The sequence below is a fragment of the Buceros rhinoceros genome, unplaced genomic scaffold (assembly GCF_000710305.1).
Source record: "Buceros rhinoceros silvestris isolate BGI_N320 unplaced genomic scaffold, ASM71030v1 scaffold46887, whole genome shotgun sequence".
Taxonomy (NCBI): Eukaryota; Metazoa; Chordata; class Aves; order Bucerotiformes; family Bucerotidae; genus Buceros; species Buceros rhinoceros.
The window spans coordinates 362-16,938 of record NW_010423663.1 but is presented as its reverse complement, the minus strand read 5'-3'; the positions used below and the strand labels follow the sequence as shown (position 1 = coordinate 16,938).

Below are 16,577 nucleotides of genomic sequence, written 5' to 3'. Positions count from 1 at the left end.
TGACATTCCCTTTTTCCTATCACCATAAAACTCAGTAGCAGTACCACAGTTATGGGAGATTCTGAAGTTCTTTTGTTAGGTCTTACCATCTAACATTTGCATGAAAACAGCGGCTAAGCCAGAGCCAAAATTTGCCCTTGCATCTACAATGTCACCTGGATTTACACTTGCACACACGAGAATTCAGCTGCTGGTTCCTAAACCTGGTAAGTGGAGCAACACTGCTTTGGGAGCCTGACCTTAGCTGCTGGAGGTTTGTCACCCAGCATACACACCTTGAGTACAGGCATGGCAGCCCGGCATCGTGCAGTTTTTACGTTCTTTAGGAAGTGAGATTCATCCTGAAACAAAACAAGCATGAAAGTGAAGACAGTTCTGCTCCATAGTCCAACTGCAGGCTACAGAGCAAGTTCCCAGTATTCTCAGCTATCTAATATTACAAGTCTATCATCCCAGGATATTTCAAGCACTGGGATACTCACATCAAATTCTAAACAAAAAAGACATCCTGCAGAGTAGCAGACTTCCTACATTCCAACCTGCAGCTGCAAGCAAATGGAACAGAAATCAAACCTTAAAGCCATGAATCTCAAGTGACAACGAACAAGTGAACAGAAGGGGCTGGAAAGGGAACGAGAAAGAGGAGCATTATTTCCACCACTGATACTCACCATTTTACCCTGTGTGTCCTTTAAATGTGGCAAACACAGGAGGCCTACACAGTACCACTTCCCTAAATAAGGGGTTAATGAAAACAATAAGGAAAAAAAGAAATCTAATTAGGATCCAACTGCTCTGCTGATAGGGCCCACCAGGTGGATAATAGCTTCCTACTTGAGACACCACCCCCAAACAGTCTTCATTTCTACTGCAGAAGCAAGGCAAAAAACTTAAAACACAAGTAATCAGCACCCTCCAAGGGTACATACTCATCCTTCCATGTGTGGATGAGCAAGCAACCATGCAAAGACAATATGACTGCTTTAGCCTCCCAGGCACAGCCTTCTCCCTCATGATTAACAAATAGGCTACATTAATGTTCTCAGCCATCAAAATAAGATTGGAAGAAAAAGCAGGGAAGTTCAGCACTCAGTAGGACTACTCTCAACTGTTAAAACATATACAGGGTCCAAATTGAACATATAAACACAGAGAACATCTGCCAGCTCAGGGCTGATAAAAGGTTCCAGGGCAGTAACTCAGCGCCCAACTCCCTTTACTCCAAGCATCAGCATACAAGGGCGACAATCTGCATTTCCACCCTGACAGAATATCTTGTCAGAGAGTGGGCAGGGGAAAAAGATAAAAATGAAGGGCGACAATCTGCATTTCCACCCTGACAGAATATCTTGTCAGAGAGTGGGCAGGGGAAAAAGATAAAAATGAAAAAGAAGAAAAAAAAAAAAAAAAAAAAAAAAATCAATTCCCCCATGAGTGGTTTGGTCTCTGAAGAACCCTACCTATTACCAAATTCCCATCTGATGCTGAGAAACAAAAGGAATATTATGTTCCAGTTGTCATGATCTTCAGGACAGATGCATGTGTGTGCTGAGAACTAGACTGAGAACAAACACTCAGTATGCTACATATACACTTTTGGTCTCTATTGATTTGAAACACTAGATGTTTTGAATTTTTAGTAACTGAAATTCAAAATATGCCTTTTACCATGGCTCTGTAAAAGGTTAAAAAATGGATTTTGAAGCTATTTACAGAAGAAATTATACAAGTGATCAAAGAAGGTTTAATGCAGATTGTCAGTGGAACACAAGCAAAGGGAGTTTTTTTAATGCTTTACCCACATACTTGATGTTGAGAGGTTATCTGGTTTACAGGATAAACAGTAACACCATCCTGAAGGCCAATCCCCTTAAAAAGATACAACTCCAAGAATATTGACATACCACATTAAACACCTTTCTCTCCAGCAGAGAACATGCTCAACCACAATGAAATCAGAAAGGCACCATAAGCAGTAAAAGAGAAAACAAAGCCTCAGGAATCAAAAAGGAGACTCTAATAACTTCACTCATTATCTCAAAAGGTTTCAGAGAAACATCCTGCTTCTACTCAAAGACAGCTGTGATCATGGCCACAATTACAAGATACTTCCAGTCCTAAGTAAGGTCCACTTCACACTTCCCTGCCGTACAACACAAAGGTTACTCCAATCGGAGCGTATAAGAGTTCAACATTTTAATGTACCACTTACAATAATAACTACTTGGAAAGTGCTCTTAAGTTGCTTGTCCATCTTGCTGAGGAGGTCAAAGCTGACGATGTTAATCAAGCTTGCTGTTAGGTTGTCTCTGCCAGTCACTATGACATTGGTGCTACCTGGACTCAAGGATGGAAGCCACCTGTGAAATGCCTGAAGAAGAGAAAAACAATTAATTGCATTTTGGTGCTTATGTCCTCTGCCAGGATCCCAAAGGACTTCACAGAGCATCCTCAAGAATGCCTAGAACACGGAACCACCCCACCCTCCATTAGACATCAGCTAGGAGCACAGTAAGGGTAAGCAGCCCTCCCACAGCAACAACCCTAGTAATGGGAAGATCAAGAACAGAACTCTGTCCATAAGGCCAAATCTTCCTTCCACAGCTAGGAAGGCTCAAACATGCTCTTTTCGTGCTTCTTACTGATCTGATCTGCAGTAGAAATGTGCATTACCTGCTGACAGTGTTACCTGCTATGCTCAGAGCCACAAAATGCAGTGACCACTACTGACAGGGTAATTTCGTTTTCCTACTCAACAGGAAACCTCATGCTGTGAGACACAGACTAAGCAGTAAACACATCTCACTATAGCAATGTTTACTCCATAGTGAGGACGAAGTACAACTCATCCAGATCAACGAAAACTCTTCCACTACCTCTTCTTAAAAAGTCTAAAAAAAGGCAAACAAACATAATGAAAAGATCAAGTTGACAACACACCAGCTGCTCTATGACAGCAGCTGAAATACATGTGGTGATAGTCATTCAAATCAACCTCTATGAAATGTTCCACACACCAGAGCAAGATATCCTCCCCCAGACCCATCTGTCAGCTCCTGAGCACCCACCATTTCCCTTGTGATTATGCCCCAATGACACCAACCTCTCTGCAACATCTGAGTTCTGCCGATGCTGCTCTGCAGAGAACTGGATGGGACTTTAGCAATCAGGATCCAGTCCCTACAAAAATGTATCCAAGTGGCGCACCTCTGTCTCCAGGCCCTTCACTTGTTGAAATCCCCCAAACATCATTTCTCTCCTCTCTTCAGCAACCACATGCAGCAGCCAGAGGACTTAAATAATGAGTTTTCCACATTTCTCAGTACGTGAGAAACTAGCAATTAACTATTCTTCACCACTTACGGTAAGCACCACAACCAAAATGGGTCAACATGCCAGCAGGGTTAGATCCCAACCAGAAAATATGGGGCTGACACTAAGGCCTAACTTAAACAAGGTGGCAGCAATGGGAAAGTATCTGGAAGCTCCTAGCTGTATTGCTTTCTCCTGTTATAAGGGGCACGTGACTAAAAGTCAGCGTAAAAGTGATCCTATATATCTTACTTGATGCTGACCTCTGTCCACAAGAAATGCTTTGAAACTGCCCTGACCCTTATCTAAGATTCAGTGTTGAACTCCAAATGCATAGGGCTGCAGTACTCTCACACAGCAGTACCTCACATCTTCCTACCAGCTTCCTATGGCACCTTCAATATAAAGGCACTCATCAGCCTGAGCCCAGAAAGCAAAAATAAAATACTGACACCTCTGAGATGAAGATAATTTCTGGGAATTCAGCTCCAGAGACACCAAAACAGCTTCTACCATTACAGTAAGACATGTCTGTGCAAGAATGAACTGAGCAGACTACAGACTGTAATAAACTCCACCTTCTTCCACTTTCTGTGACATATTGTTCTCAGACCTGCATCCTCCACATACCCACAAAGTGACACAGATCATTTTAAACCAAATGTCTTAACAAAGCCTCTCCCACAACAGCCTCCTGGGAAGCTGGCACTAGGGGAAGGAAGAGGAAATCAAGTACTCAGAGGAAAAAAAGCAAAAACCAACTTATTCCTTAAATCTCAAAGCAGGATGTAGAAGTTTAGCTGCAGGTACCCAGTACTTCAGAAACGCAGGCCCCAAATTGTTCCCAGTAGGAAGCCCACAGAAGCCGTGGATTCGGCTTAGGTGTTGACCCAGAGGTCTACAGGCCTTTGAAATAGCAAATGCAAAGAGCATCACTCCCTTGTTCAGTAAAAAACTCTCTTCCTGTCACCCGACATTTTGTTGCACAACTGGATGTAAAAACACACACCAAGATGCTCTAACAACCTGGTTACAGCATAAACCCAGCAAATCCCAAACAGCACACTTCTCATCAATACAACACTCCAGGAAAAGCTAAACTTCCACCCCCTCCTTCTGCTCAGGAATTAACTTACTGACCTAAAACTTCTGGCTCACCATTTTCTCCCACAGTGAACATTTCACTAGCCTATGGCAACCCAACAGCCTCAGTGTACAAACCATGACAGCGATTATTTCAAGACACATTTCACAACCATACAAGCTTTCTTGGGCTTCTGATCAACATTAATAAGGGACTCGGAGGAGTCAGCAGCACACAGTGGACAGGCCAAGAGATGTATTATGATAGAGAGTTAACAATGATGAAAACGGAGCCTCCTGAACAGAGCAGAGAACCCCAGTATCTTGGCTTCTATTCCAGCCAAGGGACTGGCAAATGCTGCTATGAGGGGCTTGAATACAACAGACAATTGCCTGAATGCAACTACTGTCTTTGACACTGCTGACTAAAAAACCCCCTTGGAGCCAGCTGACTTGCAGGAACAAAGTTAACAGAGGGTCAGAGGAGACACTTTCTCTAGATCTCCTTCTTTTTAAGAGATCGGCCAGACCACAAAAAAGACAGCTCTGCCAATAAAAGAAAACAGGCATATGCCATAGAGTCAATGCAAAGCAATTTCCACCCCCTCACGTTTCTACATGAGTAAAACTTAGTTTCTTCCCCTTAATACACATATTTTTAAAATTTTAACTTTGTACAGTGTACAACACAACATAATCATCACGCATGCCCTCTACTAGCCACCTGCACAACTCAAGCTCACAGTACCTCTGCCCACGTGAACCTCACAGAAGAAGGAGTCACCACCAGCAAGGGCCATTCCTTTCGGTAATAGGCAGCAATGCAGATCGCCTGGATGGTCTTGCCCAAGCCCATGTCGTCCGCAAGGAGTAAACGTCCATTTCTTAAAATTGCAAAACTAAGTAAATCAGAGAGAAGAAATAAGAGTCAAGAAATGGGTTACTGTCTGTCCTGGCAGCCAGCAAAAGCACAACTCATCACCAAGCCTAAAAAACGGGTCACTTGTAAGTGATTTGGGTTTTTCAGTGAACCTGGATCTTCTCCCTTAGTCTTAACACAAGTGAGCAACTCTCAAATTTCTCAAAGCTTGGAAGCTCCTGGACAGAGTGGTTCAGCCCAGTCCTTCGATTTCATATGAGAATTAGTCTCAAGAACTTACAATTATTTAAAGCACATTCCATGGTATTACTCACCTTCTGTCCCAGAGATCATCCTGGCTAAAAAAATATTAATAACAATGCCACTTTATCACCAGTAAGTATAGACCTTCCTGGACTGCATCTTGAAGTCAACAACTAATGTCATCATATATTGTCAACAGGGTGATTTAGAAGTTTCTCTATATACCATTAGTCATCTTAAATCTTTCACAGCTAGGTTCTATTTTCTGGCACTCTCCCATGTGAAGCTAATATTTAAAACAACAACAACAGAGACGAACTTGGGGAAAAGAGATGACCTTACAAAATAAAAAAATCATATGACAATTAGGCACATACTGAATCACAAGAGGAAGATCAGAGATGTATCATTTGAACAATTTTGAGACTAGAAAAATGCTACTTTCCTCCTGACTCATGAGGAAGAATATTAGCTAGAAACAGAATAGATGTGTCACTCAAAGAAAAATCAATCCACAAAAAGAACCAACAAAACAAACCATATCGTGCCAAACAAGAGCCCACAGTGCCAGAATATAACAGCCCAAGAGCCTGGAGAATTGCGGAGGCCTCCATGGAAGAGGACGCAGCCTGGGCACCAATATAAAGTACACAATTCAAGGCAAGGACTAGCGCTTAACAGCATGCAAAAAGGACATACTTCACACCTTCCCGCTGAAAGGGCATGAGGCTCGTCACAATTTTGGAGTCCACTACTGAAAGGTCAGCATCAGGAATGTCTGTCTGTGATGTAGATCTCTGTATTTGAGCAGCAAAGGTTTGTATTACTGCCTCGGGCAGCGGCTCCACTTCTACTGACACAAGGCTCTGTAACACTTCCACTGCAAAGAACAGAGCAGTTTATTATCAGAAGGTGCAATGTACACACAACTTACATTATGGATGTCAGGGCACAACACTCAACTCATTAACAGTATTATTTCCTATCCCGAAAAAGCTCAGGAAAGCACTGCGTCATGCGCAGGTGTTGGCCTGGCCTCTTCCCTGAAGTCTATTTCAGACCCACATGATGAATCACATCTCCACCCCTCCTATTTAGACTTGGTTATAAAAAAATGAAAGTCTGATGCCATCATTCAGAAATGATTGCTATAATCCAGCTGGAGCTGTATTATTCACACTGAGGGCAGCTTAGGGCACGCTTTACTCAAAAGTATGGATTTGAACAAAAGAGCTCCTGAAGCTGAGAAGGCAGGGGCATCTTTACCTCAACCTTGGGATTCTGCATTAAATATCTTCGAGGTCTCCATCATCCCTGAGTGATCAGGAGTGACCTGACACAGTTACCTGAAGAATATCACACATCTTCAGCTTTGAAAACTCGCTTCTCCTTCTGTTCCCAAATTCACACAGGTTTGGCACTGTCTCCACTTTATCACTCATTTATCATGTCTGGATAAGAAAAGGAAGCACCTCAAGACTCAGAGAAACTGCTCTTGTACCATCAGCAGCAGCACGCTGACAGCCACACTTCGGGGACGTGGTTCTAAAAGGAGCTTCCTGCTCAGCTGGTGCCCACTGATGTTCTCCTGGAGAGAAGTAGCTCACAGGCCAGAACCAGCTCACAGGCAGCCCCTTGAGTCCCTCACCACTACTGTTCACCCATGAAGTCTCAACTTTACCTGCAGCATAAAACCTTCCCAGTCAAACTAAAGAGATACTCAGCCTCCATTATACAAAGACCTCAGGGCCTCCATCTTTTCAACCCATGCAGCACAACAAGCAAAGCATCAGAGCAATTCTTTTCCTTCCCAATTTTATTTCAGTCCTCTCCAGCAGCCTCTCTATCCTGTCCCAAAGAGATAAAAGTATTTATTTTTAATCTAACAGTAAATTTCTATGAAAGCAAATACCTGTTTAAAACATGCAGTGAGCTGGGACCAGGAAAACATGTTTAATAATCAATCTTTAACCACTGACTGAGAAACAAAAGACACCTCTACACTAGGAACACAAATGTGTGTGCACAGATCCTTTATTGCAGGAAGGAATTTTTTTTTTTTTATTTAGTGGTTGGTTTGTATATGAAGTCAGGAAGACATAAAACAACTCTCTTTGCAAAAATAACTGAAATGAGAACCCACTATACCAGCAGTAAATGCTCCTCCAGAATTCAGTTAGGTATTTTTCAGTTATCTCCAAGAGGAAAGCAGCAGAATGGACCCCTGCCATATGAAGGGGGAAAGCAATTCCAAGAAATATACATATGAAAAGATTTCCATTTGCGGTTGGGCAATGACCAAACTTTTTAAATTCTCCAGTTTAATTTATACTTCTTCAACAGCAGGAACTCTCTCCACCCGAAGTACAGCACAAGCTTGTTATTACACTCACAGACCCAGCTATGTGTTAGCATAATTGCTACAATTTGCTCACTGATAATTCTGTTGCTATTGTTCTGTACATGAGCTGGAAGAGTGATTAAGATATATCTGCCACCACGATGATTCATCCAACAGACATTTTTTACTGAAATGACCTTTATATAAAGATGACTGAGCAACTAGGCAAGGAGACATTAACCTCTACAAACAGTTCCCAGCTAACAGATATCTCTGCTGGACATGGCAACCAGTCTTTTAAATTTCTTTTCTATTTTTTTTATTTTGACATAGGTAAACGAAAAGGCACAAAGCGAATGGTGTTCCTCAAAAAGGGACATGCTACAAGCCTCAAATGTCCTCACAAATTACACCCTGCAAGAAGATTTATGGAAATTGTTTTTGCTTTCCCCAGACCTGTGGGATTCTGAATACTTCATGTGATGGATACAACTGCCAGTGAGCATGGCCAAGAGTGACAGACTAAAAAATTGTGTCTTTGCTGAGACTGCCTGCACATGCCACAGGATCAGACCTTTTGCACATACAAAAGGGCCTTTTCACAGAGAGCTGAGAGAGCTCTCCCTGAAATCAGGGCCTGTCAACATCCCAACCTGGGCGCTTCATAATAGCCTCCATCAAGACACACTTACTCGTCTTCAAGATCTGGCATTCCTACAAGGCCCTACCACATGGCTTTCAGCCCTACAACCATTATTAATGTTACTAAGACACGCATCATAGAAACATGCAGATACTCAATTATTAAATGTGCCTCAGTATCCTGTGGAAGCAGGAGTCCATACTGGATAAAATTGCTCTGAGCAACAGCATTTCAGCTCTGGAACACTCAGTCACACTTCCTGAGGATATGTGTAGAGCCCCTTGCTTATTATTTTTCTGAAGCTTACCCCAATCAAATTCCACAGCCACAGACCCTCAAAATGACTTCAAAGGCAAACACAGCAGGCCGACTGGGATGATAAATAATACTACTTAGGAGTTGCATAATGCTATTCATCTCAAAGCACCCTATAAACTTAAGTAAACATAAAAAAACTAAGAAGCAGATGTGTTAGGAACACGCTGCTGAGACTGGATTATTCTGCACACTGGCATCTATTTCCAAAAAAAAAAAACCCCAACCCACAACAAACCACAGTTCTACATTTCAGTTCAGTGAGTCACAGTTTCACCAGCATCACCCAGATGCATAAAGGCAGCAGTCTTATGGGTCAAATTCTACCAAGAAATGAATGTTGTAGCAACAACACGTGCTTAGATTCCACTTGCAGTGGAAGATACAATGCTCTCAAGATTTTTTTGCTAAGCGTTCTTTTAAGCATCCATCAACCAGCACCAAAGCATTTTAGTAGAGTATGAAATTGTTCTTCAAGAAGAATGCCTCTGCTTCAATCCAATCTGCACACTTCTGCAAGAGAAACAAGCAGCTCTTTGCCTCAAAATCAACTCAGCTATGGAAGCAACATGAATTCCAGCCTGCCTCATACATCAGTTAAAAACTTGACAGTTGTGTGCTGCCTGAAAAGCCATTACTACCAGCAGTAACATAGGAGGCTGAATAAAATCACCTAGACAGCACCTGGACTGTAACTGTCGATGAACTGGTTGTTACAGAAATCACCAGCTGACTTGAAAACCTAGCACTCTGACCTGAAAACCAGAACTCGCTGGGTGTGAAATGCAATAGCACAACACCATGCACAATACTTAAAGAACTGGAAGTAAACCAGCCTTATACATCTTTGTTTTCTAAGCAAGGGGTGGCTGTGCCAGTTTATGAATTGATATACACACAAAAGGGAGGGAGGAGGGCTGGCCCTGAGGATAAAGTTGAGCACAGCTAAAAAGACAGTAAGGCAGAATTTCTGTAAGGACAGAAAGGCTTAGCAGCCACCATGCCAACCTCTTCAAACTTGGCAAGTGGGAACAGATGAATCCATTCTCCTGCAACTCAGTTCAAGGAGAGCTGCTGTGCGTTATGAGCAATAAAAATAACTTTGTGATAGTAAATACATTCATGTGCTCTACGAAACAGCTCAGAAATCCAGTGCAGAATCTGACAAAACAGAGCCACCCTTCCAAGGGCCTCTATAGAACTGCCATGAATAACACACATTTCTAAAGCTTTTAGTTTGGGCAAACACTGTAAATGTCTGACAAAACAGGAAGACACCTGCTTCACAGTTCATTAGCAACTCTTCTTCGCGGAGCAAAAAGGCTTAGCCGAAGAAATGAAGTTAGAATTCATTTGCCTCCCCAGAAAATAGCCCTAGCCAGGAAAACACAGCTACTCACTCAGTTTGGGATAGTCCTCCAGTAGGAAATTCCACTTTCGGGTGTTCATATCTGCAATAGTTACAAACACTGCCATAAGTCTCTTTGTTAAAAGACTGAATCCTCTGCCTGTAAGAATGGCTAGCCATCCATATCCTCTGCATTTCAGAACAGCTCTAAAAGAATTCTTACCTTGTCCAGCAATCAATTCTCTTCTGTTTGCTTTCACATTAAGAAAACAGTTTGAAGATGACTTAAAAGTATGAGCACACATCTAGAAGCAGTGGTATCACCGGAGCAAGACAAGGTCAGCTCCCCCATTGCAACAAACCCAAGGAATTTGACAAGCACTCTCTCTTCACTGCAGGAATGAAGAATGCACACGAAGGCTCCTATTTGCTGACCAACAAACTCTGACTTCAGTCAGAAACACAATTGCTTTCACTTGTCCCTCTGTACCCTACAGACAACACACTCAGGATGGTACGGAAGAGCTTCATCAATTCATCAGTACATGAATGCCAGACTTGTCTGGCAGTTTTGTCCCTGGGTAGCATCTGCCTACAACTTCCAGGAAAGGTATAGTGAATTCAGAGTCAGCTGAAGACACGAGCCAGGTGAGGCCCTGCCCACATGTCCCAGTTTGAGCTCCAGTATTTGTTCCCAACCCTGTCACTGACCTGCAGTGACACTGCACAGTTCACCTCATCACTCTGTACCTCATTTTCCAGAAGTGGGAAAAAATTATATTTACCATTGAAACTTTAATGCCAACATAAAAAGTGCTCTACAGTTCCACTTGCCTCCAAAATATCAGTAAAGCTGCCGGTAAATTCAATCTGCTCAGGCAGTTGCAGCCATTATATACCACAGTAAAGCAGGAGAAATAGGAGAATGTACAATTGCATTTGATAATAAAGACAAGAACTTACGCACGGTCTCCCATACTGCTGGTGAACTATCACCACATCCCACCTCAACAGTAAATGCAATCATGCCGAATCCTGAAATACCACCTTGGCTAGTAGGCCCAGAAGAGGACATGTTCTGGCATGGAATAAAGTGCAGGACACAGATACAGCACTATACTAGAACTATAGGAGCTCTCAAATTCTTCAAGAAAGCACATATTCTCATGCTCCTTCAGAGGAATGTACTCTCACAATCTCTCGCCTCTGAAGCATTCACAGGACTCTAAGAGCAGCCCCAACACCACCATCAGAAAATGCAGAAACAACCAGAGACTCACCATAATTTCTGGAATCCATCTGTTTGAACACTCCAATCACTTCCGCAGAATACCCAATATCAACCTCAAACCTCAAGCGAGAGATCAGCACACACTTCCCTTTGACAAGGGCTGAGGGTTTCTTCCAGTTCTTACACATCTTCAGGAGGGATTTCACATCAACCCCACTGCCAACAAAACGAGAGCCTGATGCCAAGCCAACTGCATCTTCCCCTTCCAGTGGTGCCAGGATTACTGACGGAAGTTGATTTGCTGCTTCCACTAGGGAGAAAAGCATGAGATACAGAGAAAAGAATTAATAACAAAGAACACAGATAATTTAAAGATGCACAGGACACTTTGGAAAGAGAAGGGAAAAGGGGATGACAAAAAACCCACACACCTTCAAGTTTAAAAGGAATGATGATTCCCTGCTTTCAGAGGGACAAAGAACAAACAGCGAGATGGCCTGGATGAGCAGGTTGGTGGGATTTTCCACAGAGAATACAGGGAACATAAGACAGTACATAAAGGGCTTGTCCACCATTGTCACTACATTACCCTCCCCCTCCGTCAGCAATTCCAAAACATGGCTCACTAGGCAAGTGCAATCTGCAGAATCACAGTCAGCAGTAAATTGCACAAAGCCATAGAGTGTTTTCACTTAAAGTCACAGGACAGGGGCATGGTGATCAATAGTATGTGCCTGAAAAGACAAGAAGGTGCTTCTGCAAACAGCAAAGGAGGAAGATGTAAAAATATCTCCCAAGAAGTCAGCTATGTCAATGTCTGATACGTAATCTCATCTAGGAGGAATGCTGTATATTCACAGCAAGATAAGAAGGATATCAGGAAGAAATCTAGTCCAAACCCCTAAATCTCCTTTGTTACAATTTACATCCATCACCCTTTTATTCTCCTGTGTCTTATGGATAGACTTGTACTTCCCCCCAGCCATCTGCACTCCTATCTTACTAATCACTAGCAGCCACCTCTGTCATGATGCCAGGGCACAGGGAGCGAAGGGACACAGCAATTTACAGCTGTTAGCCTGAGGCCACAGCTATCCACGCTAATAAATGTTCCACTTTTCCCTGCATCTCTCTGCCAATCTATACCCATATGTTGTCTTTATTATTATAGCTGAACTGTGATGGTTAAGGGACAAGAAACATTTTTTCTTCTATTCTTTCAGCACCAAAGTAGTGAAGTTCATCCTCAAGACTCCAATAGGAACTACAGTAACACAACAATTCACAAACATCTCTTATCATGAGCGTTAGACTTAAGAGCAAGGGATCGCTAAGCACATTCTGCCTCCATGTATCCGTGGAGAGAGGCAATCTCCCCTACCGGTAGCTGTTTAGAGTAACTCCAGGTGAATCCAGCCCTTTAAGCACCGAGCTGCACATCACAATCCACTCCGCCTCTTTTTAGATAGTCCAACTTACTGATACGCAACAAAAAAGTACAAAATTTATGTCCAGTGGTTAAAATTTGAAAAGAGGGAAAAAAGGGAGAAAGAAGGAAATTCAGACTCTTTGTTCCTAACCAGTTAATAAATAAATCATTTGGCTTTCATCCAACTTTATTTTAAAATAAGTAACTTTCAGAATAAACCTGAGCATTTGAGATTTCTGCTGCAAAGAAAAGGCTTAAGAGCATCAAGTCAAAGTAGTTTTTCAAGTAGAGGACTACAAAGCCACCGGTTTAGACTTTCTTCTCCCAATGAACCAAGTAAACAATTTTAGATGCTAATGTTTTAGCATTGCATAGTTAGATCTCACCTTTACAACTAAAACTGAAAGAAATTGGAAAACGCCCTTATTTTACTCTTATTTCAAGATCTGTTTCTAGGCTTGACAGTGTATTTAATTTACAGCATAAATAAAGAAATGTAATACAGGACAACATTATTCAGAAGACCAAAATTAACAGCAGGAAGTTTAAAAATAATTATTTTACGGTTACAAGACTTCAGACTAAGGGCCTTTCTATTCAGTTCCCTTTTCTCAGAGTATTTTGTCCCCCGACATCATTGCCCAGTGTTGATCATATAGTGTCTTCACTTGTCAACAGGACCCTTCCACAGAGAACTCGTACATTTGATAGCTTTAAGGAAAAAAGCCTGATTTCTAAAAACCATCCTCTTCATTTGCAAGCTCCTTGGTGCAGAGACTCTGCTCTCATCTGTACTTGATACACTTCAAGCAAACCAACAGCATTTAAATAATAAATGTGTGGCAACCCACATGGGAAGCTAAAATACCAGCACTCAACTGTGGGTTTTTCAAAGTGCTCAACACAGGCCTAATTCTGTTCCCACTGAAATCAATAGTGATTTATCACTCACTTCAATTCAATGTGCTTTTGAAAAGCTTACCTAGAGTTTGCCTCTATCATCTCTCAGTCTTTCCAGAACAAAATGACATGAAAGGAAAAAAAAAAAAAAAGATAAAACCATCCTTGTTATGCCAAAAAAAGGCAAATCCATTTTCAGTCTGAAAGCCCTAGAGAATTACCTTTTTTCCTTTTCTGACACCCAAAATTAACAGGAAAAAGCATTAAAAAAAGGAGAAAAAAAAGAGAGCTGTTTAAAAAGAAACTTTATTAATGGACCTAGAAATTAAGCATTACCCAGTGGTATACTATCAGTTCTCAATATAGATTCATATGAAGTACCAGCACAGCAGATATTTTTCCCATGATCAGGCTTGTTGGTTGCTGAAAAAATCAGCAATGGCAGAAAAAGGTTAAAACTGTGCTTAGCATTTAGACTACACAAAAAATTAAGTTATTTCTAATCAACTACAAAGTATCAGAAGAATATTATGAGCCAGATGCCTAAAACATAGGTGTTACATTTGAGTACCACCACTTTTATTACTCTAGACAATAACAAGCTAAAAAATAATTATGGAAGGCAGGGGAAGGTGGTCAAGATTTGGATTCTTTTTTATTATTCAACAGTCTATTTACTTACTGAAACCGGCATAATCTTCCAGGCTGAAATTCCATTTTTTCATAGCAGGATCTAAAATAGGGCAGAATATGAATAATTTGGGGTAAAAAAAAAAGTGCTGTCATTAAACGCTCACGTGAGGTAAGAGGGAATTCAATCTACTCATGCAAACTTTGACACACATCTACAAAACAGTACATTCAAGTTTACAGCTACATGACACCAAAAAAGCCAGAGGCCACATCAATACTAAACAACAAAAATGCAGCAGCCATTCTTAGGAGCAGCAACAGATGGGGGGAGAAAAGATCAGTAGCAAGACAAAAAGTGGAAACTCCACTGCTTTCAGGAACCCAGGTAATAGACTCAGCTCAACTCTGAACCAGCTGAAGTGACCTATTTTCCCACATCAGTTTATGAATAACTGCTCTTCCTTTACTCCCAGAAGACTCTGACCAGCTGCTGTCACTAAACTTCTCAAAGCACTGTTCATAAACAGGGCTTCCAATTCCTTGGCTAAATTCAAGTTCAGGATATTTATGCTCAGAATTTATTTCCAATTTCAGCTGTCTTTACTTTACCAGGCCCCCATTCATACCACAAACTCCACCCCAGCAACAGCTGCACTGCTAAGAGTGTATAGGAACTGCAGTCCCAGCAGACTCTGAAACATCAATCCAACGTAAGAGAGCTAACAGCAATCAATTCTTACCATAGCTCTTGCTTGGTATCCTCTTAAACACAGCGATGAGTTCAGCATTATACCCTATTTCGACCTGGAATCGGTCTTCCCCGTATTTCACACATTTTCCTTTTGTAACACTATTTGCTTTCTTACAAGCGGCAGCTTCAAAGGTAGAGCCTGCACCAGCAGAGCCAGTCAGCTTCTGCATCCTGCCACTGGCCTGAAGGGCACCACCTCCCCCTTCTCTGTCCCTTGGTCTGCCTGTGTTCATCAGCATTTCTGAATCACTCAGGGCAGCACTGCTTGGTGGTGAAACGTATTTTAGGGCAGATTTGTTCTGACTTTGTAAATCTTTACTACTGTCCGGGTGCCCATCATCAATTAATCTAGGATGAGATGGTTCTGTAGGGTTTTTGAAAGCTGGGTAGCACGCAGGCTGCTGGAATGCACCAAGATTAATTAAAGCTTGTTGTCCATGTTCCTGACCACCAGCATCCAAATAATGTTTATGGGAGTAACTCAGAGAATTTGGGATGGTTGTAGGGAACTGCTTAATGCCTCTTGCTTGTTCCGAGACCTCTGAACAATTCTTTTGCTGCTCTCCATGTGAACCAGCCATCTGTTGGTTTGCAGTGTAATGATCATAATCTTTCTGAAGATAGCTCTTCTGCTCCACAGGACTGTTTGGATTCTGTTGGCACTGGCTAATGAATCTGACATGATTGGTTTTTTCCTTCACATTTCCCCGATTGCCTGGACTCTGTGCTTTCACCCGAGGTCCAGCAATCCCCACCTGCCCATCTCTCTGGGCTGCTAGCCTCTCTGCTCTCCTAGCCAAAGCCTTCTGACGGTTCTCTTCAATTCTTCGTTTTTGTTCCTCTGTAAGGCCTGATGACATCTTCAACAATTCAAACAACAAATCTGAATCAAAACCACATTGGGAAATAATCACAGAGGCACCTGGTTTTACAGGAATGAAAGCCAATCTACAAAAAAAGGCAAAAAAAGTCATTAAGTTTCAACTCTGTTCCCCCTCAAAATGCTTACTGTATTGATAACTCAGCATTATGTGACTAAGTATTACTGTAATTGATCCTACACAAAAACCTACTAGTACAGCAAAGCTGTGAGACCAATGCTGAGCAAACACTGGCAACTACTGCTGGGGCTTTGCTTTTGCCATGCAAAACATGGAAGAAGGAGAAAAACCCTATTCCACTGAGGTTCTGAGCACTCTTCTCTGCAAATCCCAGCAGAACTGATAAAATAGCCAACCACAGGGACACCCTGCACTGCAGAGCCAGCCCTGAAAAGGCAAATGCAGGCAAAGAAATACATCTCTGCACACTCTTGTGGAGAAGCATTTCATATTTCAGGTACCTAGCAGCAAAGATGGGACAACAGCCCATCTTTCCTGATCACCTCCCAGTTCTTGGGCACCTCACGGTATGTAGCCAATACATACTGAATCCCAAAGGGCTGCCAGCTCCTGCCTTGAAAAAAGTC

At 42.1% G+C, this 16,577-nt stretch overlaps 1 protein-coding gene across 1 annotated transcript; it reads right to left on the bottom strand.

The window, feature by feature from the left end:
• Positions 1-239: 239 nt before the first annotated feature.
• On the bottom strand, positions 240-15,969 carry LOC104497240 (SWI/SNF-related matrix-associated actin-dependent regulator of chromatin subfamily A-like protein 1; the record flags this gene model as incomplete). The annotated part of the gene is made up of 8 exons (XM_010140469.1): positions 15,099-15,969; positions 14,408-14,458; positions 11,446-11,706; positions 10,218-10,268; positions 6,218-6,398; positions 5,144-5,294; positions 2,213-2,371; positions 240-341 (listed from the first exon to the last, which is right to left on the bottom strand). Coding segments are annotated over exons 1-8 (1,827 nt in total), but the record flags the coding sequence as incomplete, so codon positions are not given.
• Positions 15,970-16,577: the final 608 nt, after the last annotated feature.